The sequence below is a fragment of the Thunnus maccoyii genome, chromosome 12 (assembly GCF_910596095.1).
Source record: "Thunnus maccoyii chromosome 12, fThuMac1.1, whole genome shotgun sequence".
Lineage (NCBI taxonomy): Eukaryota > Metazoa > Chordata > Actinopteri > Scombriformes > Scombridae > Thunnus > Thunnus maccoyii.
This window is the reverse complement of record NC_056544.1, coordinates 18,434,557-18,453,487: the sequence shown is the minus strand read 5'-3', so window position 1 is coordinate 18,453,487 and position 18,931 is coordinate 18,434,557. Positions and strand designations below refer to the sequence as shown.

The 18,931-nt window shown below is 39.1% G+C and overlaps 1 protein-coding gene across 5 annotated transcripts in view; it reads right to left on the bottom strand.

Moving 5' to 3' along the window:
• Positions 1-18,931, bottom strand: part of obscnb (obscurin, cytoskeletal calmodulin and titin-interacting RhoGEF b) — a 68,183-nt gene that overhangs the window by 41,393 nt on the left and 7,859 nt on the right. For all 5 annotated transcript variants that reach the window (XM_042427541.1, XM_042427542.1, XM_042427543.1 and 2 more), the window contains exons 5-33: positions 18,192-18,497; positions 17,803-18,069; positions 17,476-17,582; positions 17,106-17,274; positions 16,338-16,613; positions 15,941-16,222; positions 15,254-15,529; positions 14,869-15,144; positions 13,635-13,916; positions 12,900-13,181; positions 12,368-12,643; positions 12,006-12,278; positions 11,631-11,897; positions 11,254-11,523; positions 10,894-11,160; positions 10,459-10,725; positions 10,256-10,368; positions 9,960-10,113; positions 8,925-9,086; positions 8,674-8,778; positions 7,367-7,633; positions 5,240-5,509; positions 4,856-5,122; positions 4,478-4,744; positions 3,986-4,252; positions 3,625-3,894; positions 3,259-3,528; positions 2,826-3,092; positions 450-716 (exon numbers count right to left, since the gene is read on the bottom strand). In XM_042427541.1, the coding sequence (XP_042283475.1) occupies positions 450-716; positions 2,826-3,092; positions 3,259-3,528; positions 3,625-3,894; positions 3,986-4,252; positions 4,478-4,744; positions 4,856-5,122; positions 5,240-5,509; positions 7,367-7,633; positions 8,674-8,778; positions 8,925-9,086; positions 9,960-10,113; positions 10,256-10,368; positions 10,459-10,725; positions 10,894-11,160; positions 11,254-11,523; positions 11,631-11,897; positions 12,006-12,278; positions 12,368-12,643; positions 12,900-13,181; positions 13,635-13,916; positions 14,869-15,144; positions 15,254-15,529; positions 15,941-16,222; positions 16,338-16,613; positions 17,106-17,274; positions 17,476-17,582; positions 17,803-18,069; positions 18,192-18,497 (7,089 nt within the window). The remainder of the gene's footprint in view (positions 1-449; positions 717-2,825; positions 3,093-3,258; positions 3,529-3,624; positions 3,895-3,985; positions 4,253-4,477; positions 4,745-4,855; positions 5,123-5,239; positions 5,510-7,366; positions 7,634-8,673; positions 8,779-8,924; positions 9,087-9,959; positions 10,114-10,255; positions 10,369-10,458; positions 10,726-10,893; positions 11,161-11,253; positions 11,524-11,630; positions 11,898-12,005; positions 12,279-12,367; positions 12,644-12,899; positions 13,182-13,634; positions 13,917-14,868; positions 15,145-15,253; positions 15,530-15,940; positions 16,223-16,337; positions 16,614-17,105; positions 17,275-17,475; positions 17,583-17,802; positions 18,070-18,191; positions 18,498-18,931) is intronic.

Sequence of the window (18,931 nt, the reverse complement as noted above, 5' to 3'; positions counted from 1 at the left end):
AAGATGGATGATTTGACGTGCTCTAGTCAACTGATGTTAGCTTTTTGAACCCAAAAATTATTCCAACAGTTTGGCTGATCTTCTTTTTGTTGAAGCTTAAAGGGGACTTATTTTCAGTCATATATGTATATAATGGTACAATGTCAGATGCTGTACAACCAAGTTTTCATAACTTGTCAAAATCAGGTGAAATCGTTTGGTTTCACAAAGAAAAAAAAACTACAAAGGCAACAGAAGTGGACTTCTTTTGAGAAATACAACATAATACATCACTTGTGTTTTGTAAATATAAAACTTCTGTGTAGTACTGTAAAAGTAGGCATTTTTATACAACATTAATAAAACTATATGTATCCTGCCTTTACACTTTTTAAATAATGTTAGTGATTGATATCATAACTGTTGTCTACTCCATTTGTTCTGAACAGACTTCAATCATGAATCCATACCATTGACTTTCACGGTTGCAGATGTCTTCTGGTCCCCACACACGCAAAAGTACTCTCCGCTATCTTCAACCTTCAAACTCTTGATCTGAAGCTCACAAGAGGTCTCCTTCTGCTTCATCTCATACTTCTCTCCAGCTATCAGAATTTCAGAGCCTTTCTTCCACTGAACGTCGGCCGCAGATTTTGATAACTCACAGCAAAGTGTCACAGTCTCCCCTTCCTTTTTATCCTGGTTCTTGAGCTTCTTTACAAAGCTGGCAGGCAGGGCTGAAATAAAACAAACAAAGACTTGATTATATTAAATAGGTTGTTGCATTTCGTTGGGTTGTGATGAAGGATGGGAAATTATTACAGGTGAAGAAGATGGATGATTTGACGTGCTCCAGTCGACTGGTGTTAGCTTTTTGAACCCAAAAAATATTCCAACAGTTTGGCTGATCTTCTTTTTGTTGAAGGTTAAAGGGGACATATTTTAAGTCATATATGTATATAATGGTACAATGTCAGATGTTCATATTAAACGTGGCCGAAGTGTCAAATAATGAGGTGAACATATGTAGAAGTAATCCCTGTGAGCAAAAAGTGCTGGCTTTTGAGTGCTCTGAACGCTCGGTTTTCAGCGTTTTTTTCTACTTTCAGCCTGAGCTGATGTCAGCTTGTGACAGATATCATCTGCTCCACGCAAAGCGTGCAAGTTCACTGCACTGCTCCACTAACATTATGGTGTTTTTCCATTGTTTTGGGGGTAGTCACGCCGAGCCCTGACTCGAGCTAGCACGCTCAGAGCTTTTCCATTCCAAAGTAAAACAAGTTGTTTACCTGTTGGAGGTGTGCTGGTCATCTGCATCTCTTCAACAAACATCATCATCACTATGGCTGTTTCTGCTTGTACTATTCCTCACCTGCATTATTTCTAACTGATCCACTGAAAAAATAGCTCCAAATATGTCCATATCTTCTTGTGTCAATTGGTTTTTAGTGCCACTAATGAAGCTCTTCTAATTCAGTGAGGAACATGTTTCGTTTAAAAGCTGTCAATTTGAAGCAGTATAGCAGGAAATGTTGGGTTTGCATCAGCGGTAACTTAACATGATTCTGATACAGCTGCCCCTCGGCAAGCTTCTGAGCTGAACTAAGGGGCTGCATGACGGGCCAGTGTAACATAAATAAGGAGTTTTTTGAACTGTAAATCATGCAACACTACTATAGTGGAGTCCCAGAATTAAAATAAAAGAGCTGCAAATGAGCATAATGGGCCTTTAAACTACAGTGCATTTATTCTATACGGAAAAACAAACCTCTCATTACAGTTCTAAAGAATGAAATCCTTTTTGAAATGCACAAAGGATTATCAACACAGGAAATTTTCATTCATGAAATGAGCAGCCCTTGCATAACAAGACATTACATTTGGGAACAGGTCACAATGAAACATTTGCACATGCTGATGGATGTCATTCACAATTTGTGAATCTGCAAACAATATCTCAGTCATACAAATCCCAAGACAAAGAGGATAGAACAAATCATAGATCAAAAGAGCTGTGCAGATTTTTCAGTAATATATTCACAATGCAACACTGAGAACACATTTCTATGAGAAAATACAGCAGATCTAATAACTAGTCAACCTAATTCATGGTATTTTTGACAAATCTACATTGTAAGTAGATCTGTAAGGGACTGAGGGCGGTGTCAGTTACCTTTGACAACAAGGGACGCGTATACTTTCTGGTCTCCAGCAACAACAGAAATGGTGCCTGAGTCCCTGGAAGTCAGCTCTCTTACGGTAAGAGAGTGGAAACCCCCCTCTAGAACCTGAATGTCATTGAGGGGGCTTGACTGCAGAGGGGTGTGATCTAAGCACCACTGTACATGAGGCAGATCAGTGGGACTGACACGAAAAACAAATGTAGCAGATTCTCCCTCAAAGCAATTAATATCCTGCAGTGTTTCCAGTATCACCACTGACTGGCCTTTAAAGCAAAACCAAATCATACTATGAGCCAAGTCAGCATGGAACTCACTACATATGGCACGACCAATTCAAAGAGGTGCAAAAAAACATAAATACATACAGTACCTATATTAAAATACTTCATGAAGGAAATGGGGCTATACAGTAGAAATTCAGGTGTTTAGGGTTACAATCTGAGAGACCTACAATGTATGTTGCTAAACACATTAAAAGTGGAATTATCTCAGATTAATCCTTCAGAATATTTCATTCCAGATATCAGATATTGAAGGTTCTTCTTCTATTCAACAGGATGAAAGGTAAGACATACTAGACATTTAATATTCAATTACCTCTTCATACACTATTCAAAAACTTATACAAACGTATACACATACAGTACATACTTATGTTCTTACCTTTGACTGTCACCTTTGCCATGGTCTTGGCAGTGCCCACATCACAAGTGTAGATATCCGTATCTTTTTCCTCCAGGTGTTTGATGGTGAGAGTTAAGACACCCTCCTTCTGGGATATCTCATAATGACCTCCAGCCTTGAGCTCTGTGTGACCTTTAAGCCATATCACTCTGGATGGGGTTTGTGCAGTCTCACATTGCAAGGTCACAGAGCTCTTCTCATCTGCTTGGCTGTCCTTTAGTTCTTTAGTGAAGTTATGGATTGGCTCTGTAAAAAATAAAGAATCCTTTTTAAGATTTTAGGCACCATACGAGATTGTAGGATAAATATAAGGTTTCAGAAAATTTGATTATCCTTTAAATTATTCTGTATTTGGTACAGATATTGATTAGCTTTTTTACTGTAATCCCTAAATAAATTATTTCTGTCTTACCCTTGATCTCCAGCTTGGCCTTGGTGGTTGCACCTCCAACAACTTCACAACTGTACTCTCCAGAGTCTTGAGCAGAGACATTATGGATGATCAACTTCATGACCTTATCCTCTTGGCTGATGTCATACTTCTGGCTCTTCTTGATAACTTTGCTTTCCTTGGTCCACCTTACAGTCGAAGTAGCGTGTGTCACTTCACAAGTAAATACAGCTTCTTCCCCTTGAACAGCACTAACATTCTGTAGTTCCTTTGACACAGATGAAGCTTTTCCTGTAACAAGGGACCATAACATGTTTGACATTTGTCACGGTTCACTCTCATTATTTTAACATGTCAATCCATTCATAATTTTGTAAGATAACTTACCTTCTACTGTTAATGTTGTTTTAGAGCTCAGGTCTTTAATGTTGAAGACCACCTCTCCAGTATCAGCAGGGGTGACATCCTTAATGGTCAGCATGTACTTGCGTCCTTTACTAGAGACCTTGAAGCGGCCTTCATTTTTAATTGTTTGGCCATTAAGAGTCCAGGAGCACTCATCTGTGCTCTCACGAGATAAGATGCACTCAAAGCTACATGTCTCTCCCTCATTCACCTCAGCTGACTTCAGCCATTTGGTAATTCCAATGCCAATTTCTAGGACAGAGAGGAGAGGTGTATTATTCAGCTGCTATATATCTCAGATAACACTGTATATATATATATACGTTGTGGTAACAAAACCTACCTCTTACAGTGACCTTTGACTTAGAAACTTCAGTTCCAAGATCACAACTATACTCTCCAGCATCTTCTTTGGTGACATCCTTGATGATCAATCCCAAAGACTTGCCTGTGTGAAGGAGCTCATACTTTGGTCCAGCCTTCAAAACTTTACCATCTTTCTTCCATGTGGGAGAAACCCTGGGCTTGGAGGCCTCACATGCCAGAGTTATCATGCCTTTCTCCTCTCCAACGACATCGTCTAGAGACTTGAGGAACACAGCACGCTTCTCTGGAGGGTAATTGAGAAAGTAAAGAATGACTGGAGGATATATTATGTTCTCAACTTTTGGAATGACTGGAATAAGCCCAACATAGCATTTATATTCCCTTAAATAATCTGATTATTACTGGCTTTTGTAAACCGATTTCTGAAATATCACGTGAATGAGAAACTTGGTCCTTTATCAGGTTAAGAGTGAAACCTTTTTTTGTCCTTGTCAACTTGAGTTCTTACCTTTAACTTTCAGTGTGACAGACTCTTTCAATTTGCGGACTTGAAAGGTGATAGTTCCCCCGTCCTGAGGTGCCAAGTTCTTAAGCGAGAGCTTGTGAACTTTTCCCTCATGGGTTATGGTGTTGACTTCATTAGTGCAGAGCACCTTGTCATTCAGAAGCCATTGTACCTCTTCATCTTCATAGTTAATCTCACATGTAAACATTGCATCGCTGTCTTCATCAACCTCTGTGTCAGCCAAGTGCTTGGTGATCTTCATTTCACGCACTACACAGAAGAAACAAGACGCGGTCTTAGTTTTAAGGCCCACTATATTCAAGTGTCACTCTTTAACAGATGTTTTATGTAATGGTTGTATTTCAAAGGTGCAAACTGTACCTTCAACAGTAAGGTTGCCTTTGGTCTCAGCAGGTCCGGACTGACAGCGGTACTCTCCAGTGTCTTCCTCAGTCAACCTTTGAATGGTAAGTTGAGCCCTTGTAGTGTCTTTCTTCATGTTATACTTGTCTGATGCTGTCAAAGGTACCTGACCTTTGAACCAATGAATCTCTTTGGGCAATGCAGAAAATTTGCAGGTGAGTATGGCTGAGCTTTTCTCCTTCGCCTTCACGTCTTTGATGGGCTCTGCAATCTCAAGTGGACGCTCTAAATGTGAGGAACAGTATGAAATTAGAATCAAATTAATTATGCTGGATATATTTACAGTAGTACACAAGTTATTGTGGCCAACTGTGTCATATACATCAGATTAGACACTTTTACCTTTGACTGTGAGCTGGGCTAAAGACTTGCTCTTTCCAGCTGTAAACTGCACAGGTCCTGTCATGGATGCTTTGGTCTTTTTGAAAGTGAGACGGTGCATTGTTCCCTCTTTCTCCATCTCAACATCAGCGCCCTCCTGCACAGCAACTCCATCCAGAGTCCAAGCAGGAGGTTTCACCAGGTCCACACTGATTTCAACTTCGAAGACAGCTGCAAAGGGTTCTGTCACTTCTACTGAACTAAGCTCCCGCACAATGCTTATGGACTGCTCTGTAGGTATCATGAAACAAGAATGGTTTGGTTAGAAGTCATTAATATGATAAAATATAATAACAACATAATAAATGTAATGTTGCTTTATACTAAAGGACCATACTGGTGGTTCTGTCTTTTTTAATGAGTAAAAATCTTCATTTCAGATGATAGAAAACAAACAAACAAACAACAACAACAAAAAAAAAACAGTATCCTTTAATGGGTTCATGGGCAAAAATGCTATGCATACCAATCAGTGTGGTCCTTTAACAGTACCTAAATATCATAAGAAGAATAACTCATATATGATTACTTTCATAGTAATTTAAGGACACATTACAGTCCCTAATTTTGGACCTAGAAACACCACCTAAATCCCCAGAGCTTACTATTAATTAACTGGGGATACTATTAGGGCTGCTCAATTATGGCAAAAATCATTATCATGATTATTTTGGTCAATATTGAGATCATGATTATTTAACATGATTACTCACTGACTTTGGAAACATCATGCATTTATTGAACTTAAAAAAAAACATAATGCCTTATAATAATAATAATAATAATAATAATAATAATAATAATAATAATAATAATAATAATAATAATAACTATAAAGACTTGCTTATTATATGATGTGTATTATAATGTCATTTTATATAATGGTATACAAAATGTGAGAAAGGATTGCTGAAATGCAACTCTAATCCTTTTTGGCCGCTGGCCAAGCACTGGTACCAAAACAGCATGGACAGACCTGCATCAAATTCGGCAGCGAATCAAACTCGGCAGCTAACTTGACCGGGTTTTCGCAAACAATGGCTCACATGACTGCAGTGAGCTGAACTAAACATGCCTGGCTGAGAGTGAGTTTGGGCTTTTAGGGAGGGGCGAACATGCACCACTGTAAAGGAACGGAGTGCACTGGATTTATAACACAAGACAAAAATAGAGCATCATTGCAAAACGGAATGTGGCACACTAATCATTTGATCTCAATTATCTTGTTTTCATAAACATTGGAAGATAAAATCATAACTGAAAATAAAATTTGATTAATTGCCCAGCCCTAGATACTATCACTATCAACAACATCAATGAATATTACTTTAGCAACATCTGTAATCAATCTGATAATCCATTATTAAAGTTTACATGTTAGAAACTATATTGACTTACACTTGACAGTGTAACACAATTACTATACATGCAGAGCACATCACACGGTAATGATCAATGTGAAACTTCTACAATTATTTTTTCGTCCTATTTTAAAACCTCTATACACCCATGTTACACAGATGTTTTCCATAAATTTTGGCTGACTGAACATACAGTACACAGGTTGTGTCTAACTGACATCTCACTGTGTATGTTTTGTTGCACTTGCCATTAATGTTATTATTTACACCTGTACTTTTCCTACTGTGACACGTCAAAATGTCTTCTATGGTAATAACTTCAGCCTAAGCAAAGTTCAGATCAATCAGATTAACTGAAAACATCTGTGTGGGTTACTCAACTATCTGTGGTAATATAGTTTTGTTAATTCCTTTCTTGTATGAATAATTTGAATTTACGATTTTTATGTTAATTCATTTACTAGGTAAGGCATGTTACAAAATGGCTGAGAAATGCATCAACATTATGTTCCCATTTTGCCATTAGTATCATACGTATACTTAGGATAGTACTAGACAGACAGACAGATATATACATATACAAATACCTCATTGACTAGGAGATTGATGGCTTGTTTGTGTAAATACTTTGAGTATGTATATGTATTTATAAAGTCATATACATTAATGCCCTACAATTGATAAACCAAAGTTCACAATCAACGTTTGTCATCCTCCATTGTGTTACCTTCCACAAGCAGTTTACAGGATGTCTTGTCATCAATGGCGTCACAGGTGTACGTGTCTTCGTCCCCAGTGTCCACATCATTGATGGTGAGTTTTCGGTACACATCTTCACTTTTGATCTCATACTTCTTGCTGGGTTCGAGCTCCATCTTGTTCTTGTACCACTTCACCTTTGCACTAGCACGTGACACTTGGCATTCAAGATGACCACGATGCTTATACATCGCTATCTTATCCCTGAGTTTCTTCACAAACTTGACAGGCAGCTCTACAGCAATAATAACATCAAATCAATGAAAACTATCATGTATGCCACAAAGGAACATTAAAGGCAACCAATGCCAAGGCCTTGCCAAAGCCTTTACCCAAGTGCAATATATGACAAGCAACTTCCATAATTAAATTATGTGACAGCCAAAGCAAATGGGGCTAAAATGGCACATCATGTCATTTCCAACATTTTTTTGCATAAGCTTAAGCAGATAGCAAGTAACTTGACACACTACATTAAATAGGAATGGCTGTGTGCCAATCATTTTTGTTTGTATGTCAGTTGCTGTTTGATTGCAATTAGCCAGCCACTGAAATAGACACAAGGAAAATGCATGTTCATGACACTTAGAGCAACTTATGGTCAACTGATTTAAGCTGTCTCAGAATCAGAATCTGCTTCTAACATAATTTAGATTTTTTTCATAGACCTCATACTTCTTGAAGACTTACAATCATCAACTGAACCCAAACTGTCTAAAAGCACTGGACTAATGTCTTCTCTATAGACCACAGAGGCTTACCTATGTTCAATCAAGAAGGAAAGATATGACAAAACTCCTGAAAAATAATCCTAAACCTTTTTCTTGTAAAACCCCAAAAGAGTTGTGTTCCCTTTGCCATCAGGTCTCAATGAGGCATAACAATGTACAAGCAAGTTGCAACTGGATTTTCTACATCACCTGACTGACTGTTGTCAGAATTTTGCATGGCATTCTTTTATTTAACTTTAGTCTGGCCTTTTACATTTGGTTTACTAGGTGAGTTTATTTGAACAAAATGATATATAATCTGCCACTTTATAACCTAATAATCTGTTGAAGTAGTGACTGTTTAAATTTTAAAGAAAGTGAGGTTTTATGTGCATAAACATTCAATTATTTGCAACTTCCTGACAGATTTTGTCATAATGAATAGAATTAATCCATTTGCAATCACCACTTAAACATTGTCACATATTAGTAAATTAGTTAATCCATGCAACAATATACAATATATACTGTTATGCAATTTCAACATCGAGTTAGATATTTTTACCTTTCACTTTAAGTTGTGCAGTTGAAGAGGCCTTCTCAGCTGTAAATTTAATCTCACCCATATCTTCTGGGGAAACAGACTTAAACAGCAGCACATAGGTTCTGCCTGTGTTAAGGAGCAGACAGTTTATAGTAACAAAATGTCATTATCATTTGTCATAAGTGATGTTTAATTATTCAGATAATTCCTGTGACATTGCATGAATGTACAGATAGTGGAATCACTTTTTTTTCTATTTCTTGAGCCTTTACCTTCTTGTCTCATCTTGATGTTGTCACTGACTTTGAGTTTAGTATTTCCTTTATACCACTGGCAGTCCACTTCATCATGTGAGATTTCACAGACAAATGCGGCATTCTCCTTCTCCATCACCTCCACATCCACCAGCTTCTTAACAATCTTAATATCTCTGGCTGCAGTAGGGAAAATATTTTTAGAGAACCTTTTGTGATATGTTGACTAATACAATGTCAGTGCTGATTGTAAAATGCTGGAAATTGTAAAAGTAATAAATAAACACTGATTAATCAAGGTTTTCCCTGGGTGATTGTCTATTCAAAACCGATTCTCGATTGAATGAATAGAAAAGGGGGCTCTATCTTCAGTCTCTTGCTCCAGTATACTGTGTGCCAAACCATTGACTGGTGTCCTTAGTCCAATGAAATACAATATGAAACATAACTGGCAGATAAGATAAATGGTCCGCAGCCTTTTTATTTTAAAAAGTTAACTGCATTAATTAATTAATTAATTTGAAAGCTTCTTAGAGTCTCCTACGATCTCTACATCTTTGTACAAGATGCTAAGCAGGCGCAGGGTTTTTGAGGTGAAACAGACTGAGCACTGAGTTATTTTTGTCACCTCAGAGTTGGTGTAAGCTGTTTAATGTTGCAGTGCGTGTTGGTCAGCCAGTCTCGTTTGTTACTGCTGATCGCTGCTGTGCTAACCTTATTCTCTGAGTGACGGCGTAGAAAGTTAACAATATACTTCATGTTCGTCTTGCAAAGGTAATTATCTAGTCATTAGATCAAAAAATGCAGCGGTTGCAAGCATTTTCTGATGAAAATGAACTACAAGATAACTCTAGTGTGTGCACCCTGTTGACTGTCCAGGTGCTGCACTGCCCTCGCAGTTGAGTTCCGCCTTTGTCATTTTGTCAACATCACATGTTGGAATTTTCAACAAAAGTGGCAGCCAGTAATACAAAGGCTGCCCACCTTTGAGTTAAACAGGCAGGGAAAACCCTGTTAATGGTACCTGAATGATGTGACATGCTTAATAATTACCATGAACAGTGAGCTTGGCAGAGGTGTTATCATCAGTAGTACGACAGATGTAAGTGCCTGCATCTTCAGGGGTGCATTTGTTGAGGACTAAAGTACGTTTTCGGCCCAAGGAATGGATGCCAAAGTTCTTCCCCGGTTTCAGTTCCACATCATCCTGCAGATTAATTATTTTTCAAAATGTTACATATGTCTTGTATTCTCTTTCATGACTTATTTTGGTCACTAAAACTGTACAGTAAAAATCTCATTATTTTACTCTGCAGACAGTAATTCAGACAGCAATTATGGCTTCTCACCTTGAACCATTTAACGTCTGCATTTGTTCTGGACACTTCACATTCAAAAGTAACCTTCTCCTTCTCAGGAACACTGATATCCATTATGGGCTTGGAAATCATAGCAGGAGGTTCTGTAGAATCAACAGGAGGTGGTTAAAAAGTGACTATGCAGACTTGCTACTAATTATGCAACTAAATGACTAACAGGAAGCAGCCATTACCTGTGACAATCAGTTTGCCAGAAGTATGAACGCCATCTGCTTGGAAGGCAAAAGTCCCTGCATCTTCTCTCTTCAGATTGGACAACGTAAGGGCGTGCTTTTTATCCAGAGCTGTGATGCGGCAGTTGGGCCCTGACTTAATCTTGGCCCCATCCCTGGTCCAGAAGCCTTCAACATCAGCCTGGCTGAGTTCTACCTCAAGAGTTACTGTCTCTGTCTCATGTGCCTTGGTTTCTGTTAGGCCTTTTATTACCAAGATTTTCTTCACTGAAGGGAAGAGGAAATGTTTGAGTGTTAACATGCAAGGTTTCTTAGCTTTTAACTCAAAATTTACATTCAACTACACATTACTGGAAAATGATGACCTCCTTTTTAGGGTTAAGGAATGTCCTTAAATACTATATATTTTATCTTAAAAAACTCTAAAAATCTTACTCTCCACACTGAGCTTGGCCTGGGTCTTGTCATCCAGAGTTTCACAGGAGTAGATGCCACGGTCAGCATAAGTCACACTCTTGAAGACCAAAGCCTGCTTGGCTCCGTCTACCCGAATCTCCATGTTTCCTGCAGGCTGCAGCACTACACTGTTCTTCATCCACCTGACTTCATCTGATGCCTTACTGAGCTCCACCTCCAGCTTCACTTCACTCTGCTCATCCACTGTCAGGTTCTCCAGCTTTTTCTTAAATGTCACAGGCTCATCTGATAGGGACGTCAGAATGTTGAGGAGAATAAGGATATTACAATACTTGTTCATAAAAAACAGATATTGTCACAATAAATGCATATTCTTACGTTGCACTTGCAGGGTAGCTTTGCAGCTTTTGCCTTCTGCATCAATGCTAATCTCTCCAGCATCTTTTTCGGTGACAGAGATGATGGTGACTGAGTGCCTGTCACCACCATGCTCAATCTTATACTTAGGCCCAGTAGTGATGGGTATGTTGTTGTGGAACCATTTAATATTGACGTCCGCTGGGGTGACAGCGCACTTGAAAATGGCCTCTTTTCCCTCCATTGCAGCCACATTGTTCAGTTTGGCAGTGATCCTCACTAATCTGGGTGCTGAAAGGAATGAGTCACATCAAATAAAGCAGACTGATATGAAATAAAATATGGATGAAATAAAAGTTTTCACCCAGCAACTGTTTACTGATTTAACAGTTACTTACCTTTTGCAGAGACTTTAGCAGAAGTCTTGTCATTTTTACATTCACAGCTGTATTCTCCTTCATCTTCCTTAGTCATGCCAGTCACAGTGAGAACCCGCCTTGCACCATCTGTCTTGATGCAGTACCTGCCACCAGGTTTAATCTCAGAACCACCATGATGCCAGACAACATCCCCTGAGGCTTGGTTTAATTCACACGTCAGGCTTAGGTTACTTCCCAACTCCACCGTAGCAGGTTTCAAAGGAACAACAAACTTCAAAGCTAACTCTGCGATAAAAATATGGGAGTTAGATATCAAAACAAAATCTGGCATCTGCAGAAGTCTATGAAGCAGTTCTCAGAATTTTAAAGACATTTCTAAGAAAGCTGACTTACCTTTAACCTGGACTTTGAACTCTAGTTTGTCTTCAGCAGTTTGACAAGAGTATGTTCCACTGTCTTTGGATTCAGCGGATTTTACTATCAGAGTACGAGAAAGGCCATCTTTTTTCATTTCATACTTGCTGCTCTCCTTGAGCGCCACACCATCTCTAAACCACCTCACACTAGCACTCTCTGTGGTCAGCTCAGTGGTCAATACAATGTTTTCACTTGCTTGAACAATACAGGTGTCCTGGACAGACTTCTTCTGGAACATGGCAGCTACTTCTACAGAGAAGCAAGAACATATTTTTGTGCTTTGTGCAGAGAATAATCAATGTTAGGAAAAAACGATTTATGTTTTAAGTATATCTTACCTGCCGTCTGCAGCTTAAATACCAGCTTTTCTGTTCCAGCCTCACATGTGTATTCTCCAGCATCCTTTCTCTCCATTTTTTCTATCACCAGCTCACGACTCCTGCCCTTTGTCTCCATGTGGACCGTTTTGCTGGAGGTCAGCAGCTTGCCATCCTTGTACCACTTTACCTCAGCCTTGGAATCAGAAACCTCACAGCTCAGAGTGGCTTTCTTAGAGAGAGTAGCTTTCACCTCCTTCTGGACTGACTCCTTGTTAGAGAAGCCAGCCGGGGCTTCTGTAGTGCAAATTTAAAAAATAGTGTAAATAAATGCTAACATATCAGTGATGAGGAAAAGCACACACACAGCCAAAATCTCTCAGCAGAAATGACCAGACTCAATAAATAAAGTAAAACAATACAACAAAATAGATAGATTTAACACACAGTGCTACAAAACAAATAAGATAAAACACATTTGATAAAGCCAATGCATGAAGTTATGTTGTGCAGATATTTATAATTCATATTTGCATACACTTATCCCGCCTACCTGCCACCTGTATCTTGAAAGCCAGTTTCTCAGTCCCAGCCTCACAGATGTACTCTCCGGCATCCTTCTTCACCACACTGTCTATCACCAGCTGTCGACTCTTACCCTTCGACTCTGCATGTATTGTCTTGCTGGAAGTCAGGAGCTTGCCATCCTTGTACCACTTCACCTCTGTCTTGGAATCAGCTACCTCGCAGCTCAAAGTGGCTTTCTCGGAGCTAGTGACTTTCACCTCCTTCTGAACTGTGTCCTTGTTGGAGAAGGCTGACTTGGGTTGAACCTCTGCAGAGATAATAAAGAATGTCACAACATTGTAAACTCATTAAAATACGACAAAAACTACTCTTTAGAATGATGCAAACCAAAATATAACCAGGAAAACTGACTATAACCACAACATAACAGAGACTAAATCAATTGGACAAATGTGCAGTACCACTGAGCCCAGTACACAGTTTTGTGCAGACACATAAATTAAACAACTAAAAATATTACAAAGAATGAAGATATGCATATGTGTGATACTAGTAACACACTAAAACGTTCACAGTTCCAACAAAAGCAGCATTTAAGCAAAACTAAAAACTGAAATCCTCTACTACTGCTGTTTTTCTTTTTCTTTCTTTCTTCTTCACCCGTAATCTTCAGACAGGCAGACAGAAACACAAACAAATTAAAACATCTGCACAAATCACAGCACTCTGACATATAATATTTGCTTTGATGTCCTCATACCTGTCACCTGTACTTTAAATTCCAATTTATCAGTTCCAACTTCACACATGTACACTCCTGCATCTTTCTTCTCCAGGCTGCTGAGCACCAGTAGACGACTCTTGCCCTTAGACTCCATCTGAACTGCTCTACTTGGACTCAGCAGTTTGCCATCCTTGTACCACTTTACCTCTGTCTTGTTATCGACTACCTCACAGCTTAGAGTGGTTTTCTGGGAGAGAGTGGCTTTTACCTCCTTCTGGACAGACTCTTTATTGAGGAAAGCAGATTTAGCCTGGACTTCTGCAGAAGTAGAGGGGAGGTATAGTAGCAGTACAATTACCAATACAAAAATGGCCAGAACACTAAAACCACAGCACAGATACCACTTTGTATGAATTGGACAAACACAAGAAAACTTTATAGATGTAAAACACAGAGCCATAAACTATATTGAAGGATGTCAAATTGAGAGACAAGCTTTGCAGACATAAAGTGAAAGCATTTTGTATATCTGAAGGTAGCCACGGAGAAGCACCACGGAGACGTCAGTAACAATTCATTTCAGACTGAAAAAAACAATTTACAACAAATCCACTCGGACTGGAAGACCAAACAGAAAACAACCTGACGAACAACAGAACCACAAAACACCAGAATTTCCTCAGCAAACAAATACGCCAAGAAATTCAGAGCCGGAAGCTCAGTAGGACATAAGAGCAACAAAACCCCAAATAGTCACATACTGTAATTTCAATTATTACCTAATAACATGAGAATCAAACATCAACATCAACATTGCACCTTTGAGCAAAGCATGCAAAATATCTCATAACTGAAGTGACCAACAATGCAACCAAAATTCATTATTCACAATGACATTTACAATCACAGCCACAGACTCAAATACGAAACACAAAATATTCTCCAATTTCCCATAGTTAATGTATTCATCTCTTTAAAAAACAAGCTAGCAGAGAACATAAAATGACCACTTAAATGATTTGTCATTCTCAGTGTTTATAAAACATGTTTTAAAGAATTATGCAATCAGAATGAGTAAAGAACATTTATTTCAAAATTTTGATTGCCTATTTTTTTTTTTTTTTTTAAATTTTCATGTTTTTTACAGTTCAATTAACACTGTATGAGACAGTCATCAAAACTAGGTTTCAACTAAAATTCATCTGGTATTTATGTTTTATATGCTATGCCCTGGAAATAACAGTAATTGGAGTTTATCCCTTTCTCTTACCTGCCACCTGGAGTTTGAAGACCAGCTTCTCAGTCCCAACCTCACAGATGTACTCTCCACCATCCTTCTTCTCCATACTCTCTATCACCAGCTGGCGACTCTTGCCCTTCGACTCTACATGTATTGCCTTGCCGGTGGTAAGCAGCTTTCCATCTTTGTACCATTTTACCTCTGTCTTGGAATCAGCTACCTCACAGCTAAGAGTGGCTTTCTGGGAGAGAGTGGCTTTCACCTCCTTCTGGACAGATTCTTTACTGAAGAAGGCTGACTGGGCCTCTGATGGAGGAGGCATGTAGGGGAAAATATCAGGTGCTATTCATTCAGAGCTTACTACTAAACATCCAATAAGTAATGATTGCTGTGTGATTATTATATGGTGTCTTACCTGCCACATGTATCTTAAAGGCCAGCTTCTCAGTCCCAGCCTCACAGATGTACTCTCCACCATCCTTCTTCTCCACACTGTCTATCACCAGTTGGCGACTCTTACCCTTCGACTCTGCATGTATTGTCTTGCTGGAAGTCAGCAGCTTGCCATCTTTGTACCATTTCACCTCTGTCTTGGAATCAGCTACCTCGCAGCTCAGAGTGGCTTTCTGGGAAAGAGTGGCTTTCACCTCCCTCTGGACTGATTCTTTGTTGAAGAATGCAACCTGGGGCTCTGAGGGTAAAGTTAATTAGAAATGTTATACAGTGTCATTGTGGGCACTGTTAAACATTTATAATAGAGGCTACATTATATATATTAGAAACAGTATAACTATAAAACAGTATATTCTTTAGCTTGATAAAAGAAGACATACACCTCAGGATTGAAGATTTAAAGTGATACAATCTGAGTAAATTGCAACAAATTTGATTATTCAGTTTTTGATTATTCATTTATCATGGCAGGCATATTTCAACAAGACTTATCAGCAGATTATTTGAAAGAATTAAAATTGTACAACATCCGAAATAAATATTGTAAAAACTTAGCTAAATGTGTGGTAATTAACTCTCTCTAATATTCATAGCTCATAGACACTGACAGTAATTGTGTGCATATAATTGATCACATGTTCAGTTCTACCTGACACGAATATCTTGAAGACCAGCTTATCTCCTCCAGCTTCGCAGGTATACTCTCCAGCATCCTTCTTCTCCACCTTTTCAATCACCAGCTGACGGGTATTGCCTTTGGATTCTGAGTATATCGTCCTACTGGATATCAACAGCTTGCCGTCTTTGTACCATTTTACCTCTGTCTTGCTATCAGACACATTGCAACTAAGAGTGGCTTTTTGGGAGAAAGTAGCTTTCACCTCCTGCTGGACTGACTCCTTGTTGGAGAAGGCAGCTTGGGCTTGAGTTTCTGAAAGAAAAAGAATGTTTCCTATAATTCAGTCTGCAACGTGGAGTCAAGTGTTGAGAAGACAACAAAATTGCAAAGCTATTCCATGTCCTGCAGATGCATCATACAGTCTTACCTTTTATCTTGACCTGGAATGTGACTTTGTCTGCTGCTGTCTCACAGGAGTAATGTCCTTCGTCACTTTTCTTGGCACTCTTGATAATGAGTTTCCTTTGAGTCCCTTTGGAGATCATGGTAGTTCTTTGGTCCTCAGTGATCTCCACTTGATCTTTTCTCCACAAAACGGTTGCGCTGGCAGGAGAAACCTCACAGCTCAGCTCAAGATCTCCTTTAAGGGACGATGACAGTCCCATGGGACCTCTGGCCTTGTTCAAAAACTTAGCAGGTTCATCTTAGAAAAGACGAGATGGAAAAGTCTTGAGTCTTAAGTTATTTAGCTTTTTATTCATGCATCTTTGTTTGTTGATAATGAATGTATCTGAAATTGTAGGTTTTTTTAATCAAAGCAGCTCATGTGTAGGAAGACACTTTTTTTCCTGTATTTGATGGCTCATAAGCACTATGCTAGCAGCCATCAGAGCAGGTCTATCATGTGGTATGACACACACTGTCTGCATTATGAGGGCTGGAGGCTATACTATAGGCCCTAACCCTAACTCCCATGCTACACATGTTGCACAAATTGAGCACAGCCCTCTTTGTGACATAATCTTTGCAATAAGCAAGACACAAAGGTGGCATTTAACAAAACTTTTGCTTCACATGCCAATAACCTCAACACATGTTTGAACAGTCCATGGCAGACAGATTGTCAACTCTGTGCTGTGAACACAGAATGAAACTGTATAGCTGTACTATGTGCCAGTGATTTTGATGAGTGTACCTTTAAGAGTGAGTTGCATGGACATCCTGTCTTCAGCTAAAACACACTCATAGATGCCCACATCTTCCTCTGTAACATTGTGTATCATCAGGATCCTCTTGCGTTCAGTCATCACATATTCATACTTCTTGCCCATTTTTAACTCCCGCCCATTTTTCATCCAAACCACCTGAAGAAACAAACAGGGAACGGATTACCAAAATATACACAATAGTAAGTAAGTGTTTGGATTAAAAGAGTACCTGAATTTTCTACTAGTGTAAAATACCAGTAGGTTTTTCAATCGTGCATACTTGTAAAGTTAAAGGTACATTAAAAGAATATGTGAGAAAAAGTAAAGCTGGAAATTATGTATTTTCCCATCACAAACCTGTGCATCATAATCTGACACCTCAGCAGTCAGCTGAGCAGTGGCTTGGGCACTGCAGGTCACCACCTCCAGCTGATCTGACTTATTAGTGAACCTAACAGGAGGGACTAAAAAAATATGTATGTCAGGTATGAAGGCATTACTGCTTTGATTTTCACAACAAATTAAAATGTACAGTACCAGTCAAAAGTTTGGACATACCTTACCATTCACTTGAATGAGAAAATCTGTCCAAACTTTTGACTGGTACTGTATGTAAAAAAACAGCCTTGTATCAGTAGGATTTAGAGCATTTTTCTGTTTTACTGGCTATGTTGAAGTGCATACCCTTCACAGAGAGGATGCAACTGCTCTCCGAGCCTCCACCCACAAACTTGACTTCATTTCCATTCATTTCCATGGTCACGACTCGTATGAGCAGAGTGTGTACGTTCTTGGACCTGGTGATGAGGTAGTCTCCTCCACTGCGCAGGAGGCGGCCATTTAGAGACCAAAAGCCAGAACAGGCAGCAGACAGCTCCAGAGAGAGAGAGAACTCCTCTCCAAAGACTGCAGTGCTGTTCACCAGGCCTTTCCTGATTTCTGCAGTTGGTTCTGAAGGAAAAAGACAAACAACACATGAGATAAGGTTTAAAGTAGTCCATGTAGTCAGTATAGTGGCATACAACAACGGCATCTAGCCATGAATGACAAATATCAGAAGACATCAGTCTTACCAAGGTAGAAGCTTCCAGGCACTTCCAGGTAGGGACTCTGGCCAAAGTCATTGATAGCAGAGATACGGAATTGGTAGCTGGCTTCCTCAACAAAGCTGTTGATAGTGATCTCTGTTGAGGTAACTGTTTTTCCGGCATTGCACCTCTGCCATGTCTGAGTGCCAACCTTCCTCCTCTCCACAATGTAGCCCTTGATGGGCACGGGGCGGTCACTGTCAGGAGGAGACCACTGAATGGTGAGGGATGAGTCAGTCTTGTTCTGCACCACAGCATCAACTGGGGGATCGGGAGGATGCTTCCTTGCAGCTAGAGCAGAAAGAGTGACAGTCATGCTGTTTATATGACCAGATGAGTGTTGAGTGATTGTAGTAAAATACTCAGTTTTACTTTACTTAGTTGTCCATCATTCCTCTCAGTTATGTTAACATTTTGTTTAACAGCTTAATTAATAAAAAATATCAACATATATCAACATAGCTTCACAACAAAGTCCACATAAGTGATCAGACCAGGTTTATAACATGTTTATCCCATTTTTGTAAACCATTTAAGGTAGATGAATCAAAGGCACTCCAAAGCCATATTTAAGTTCAAAATCTTTTGTTGGAACACATCCATTTTAAAACAAGGGTGTGCTATACATATGCTGAAGAACACCTACATTTTATACTCCTTCACTACTTGACTCATTGCAGCACTGCCTTTTGGTTTTTCTATCTGAACTACTTTTTTTTTAGAGG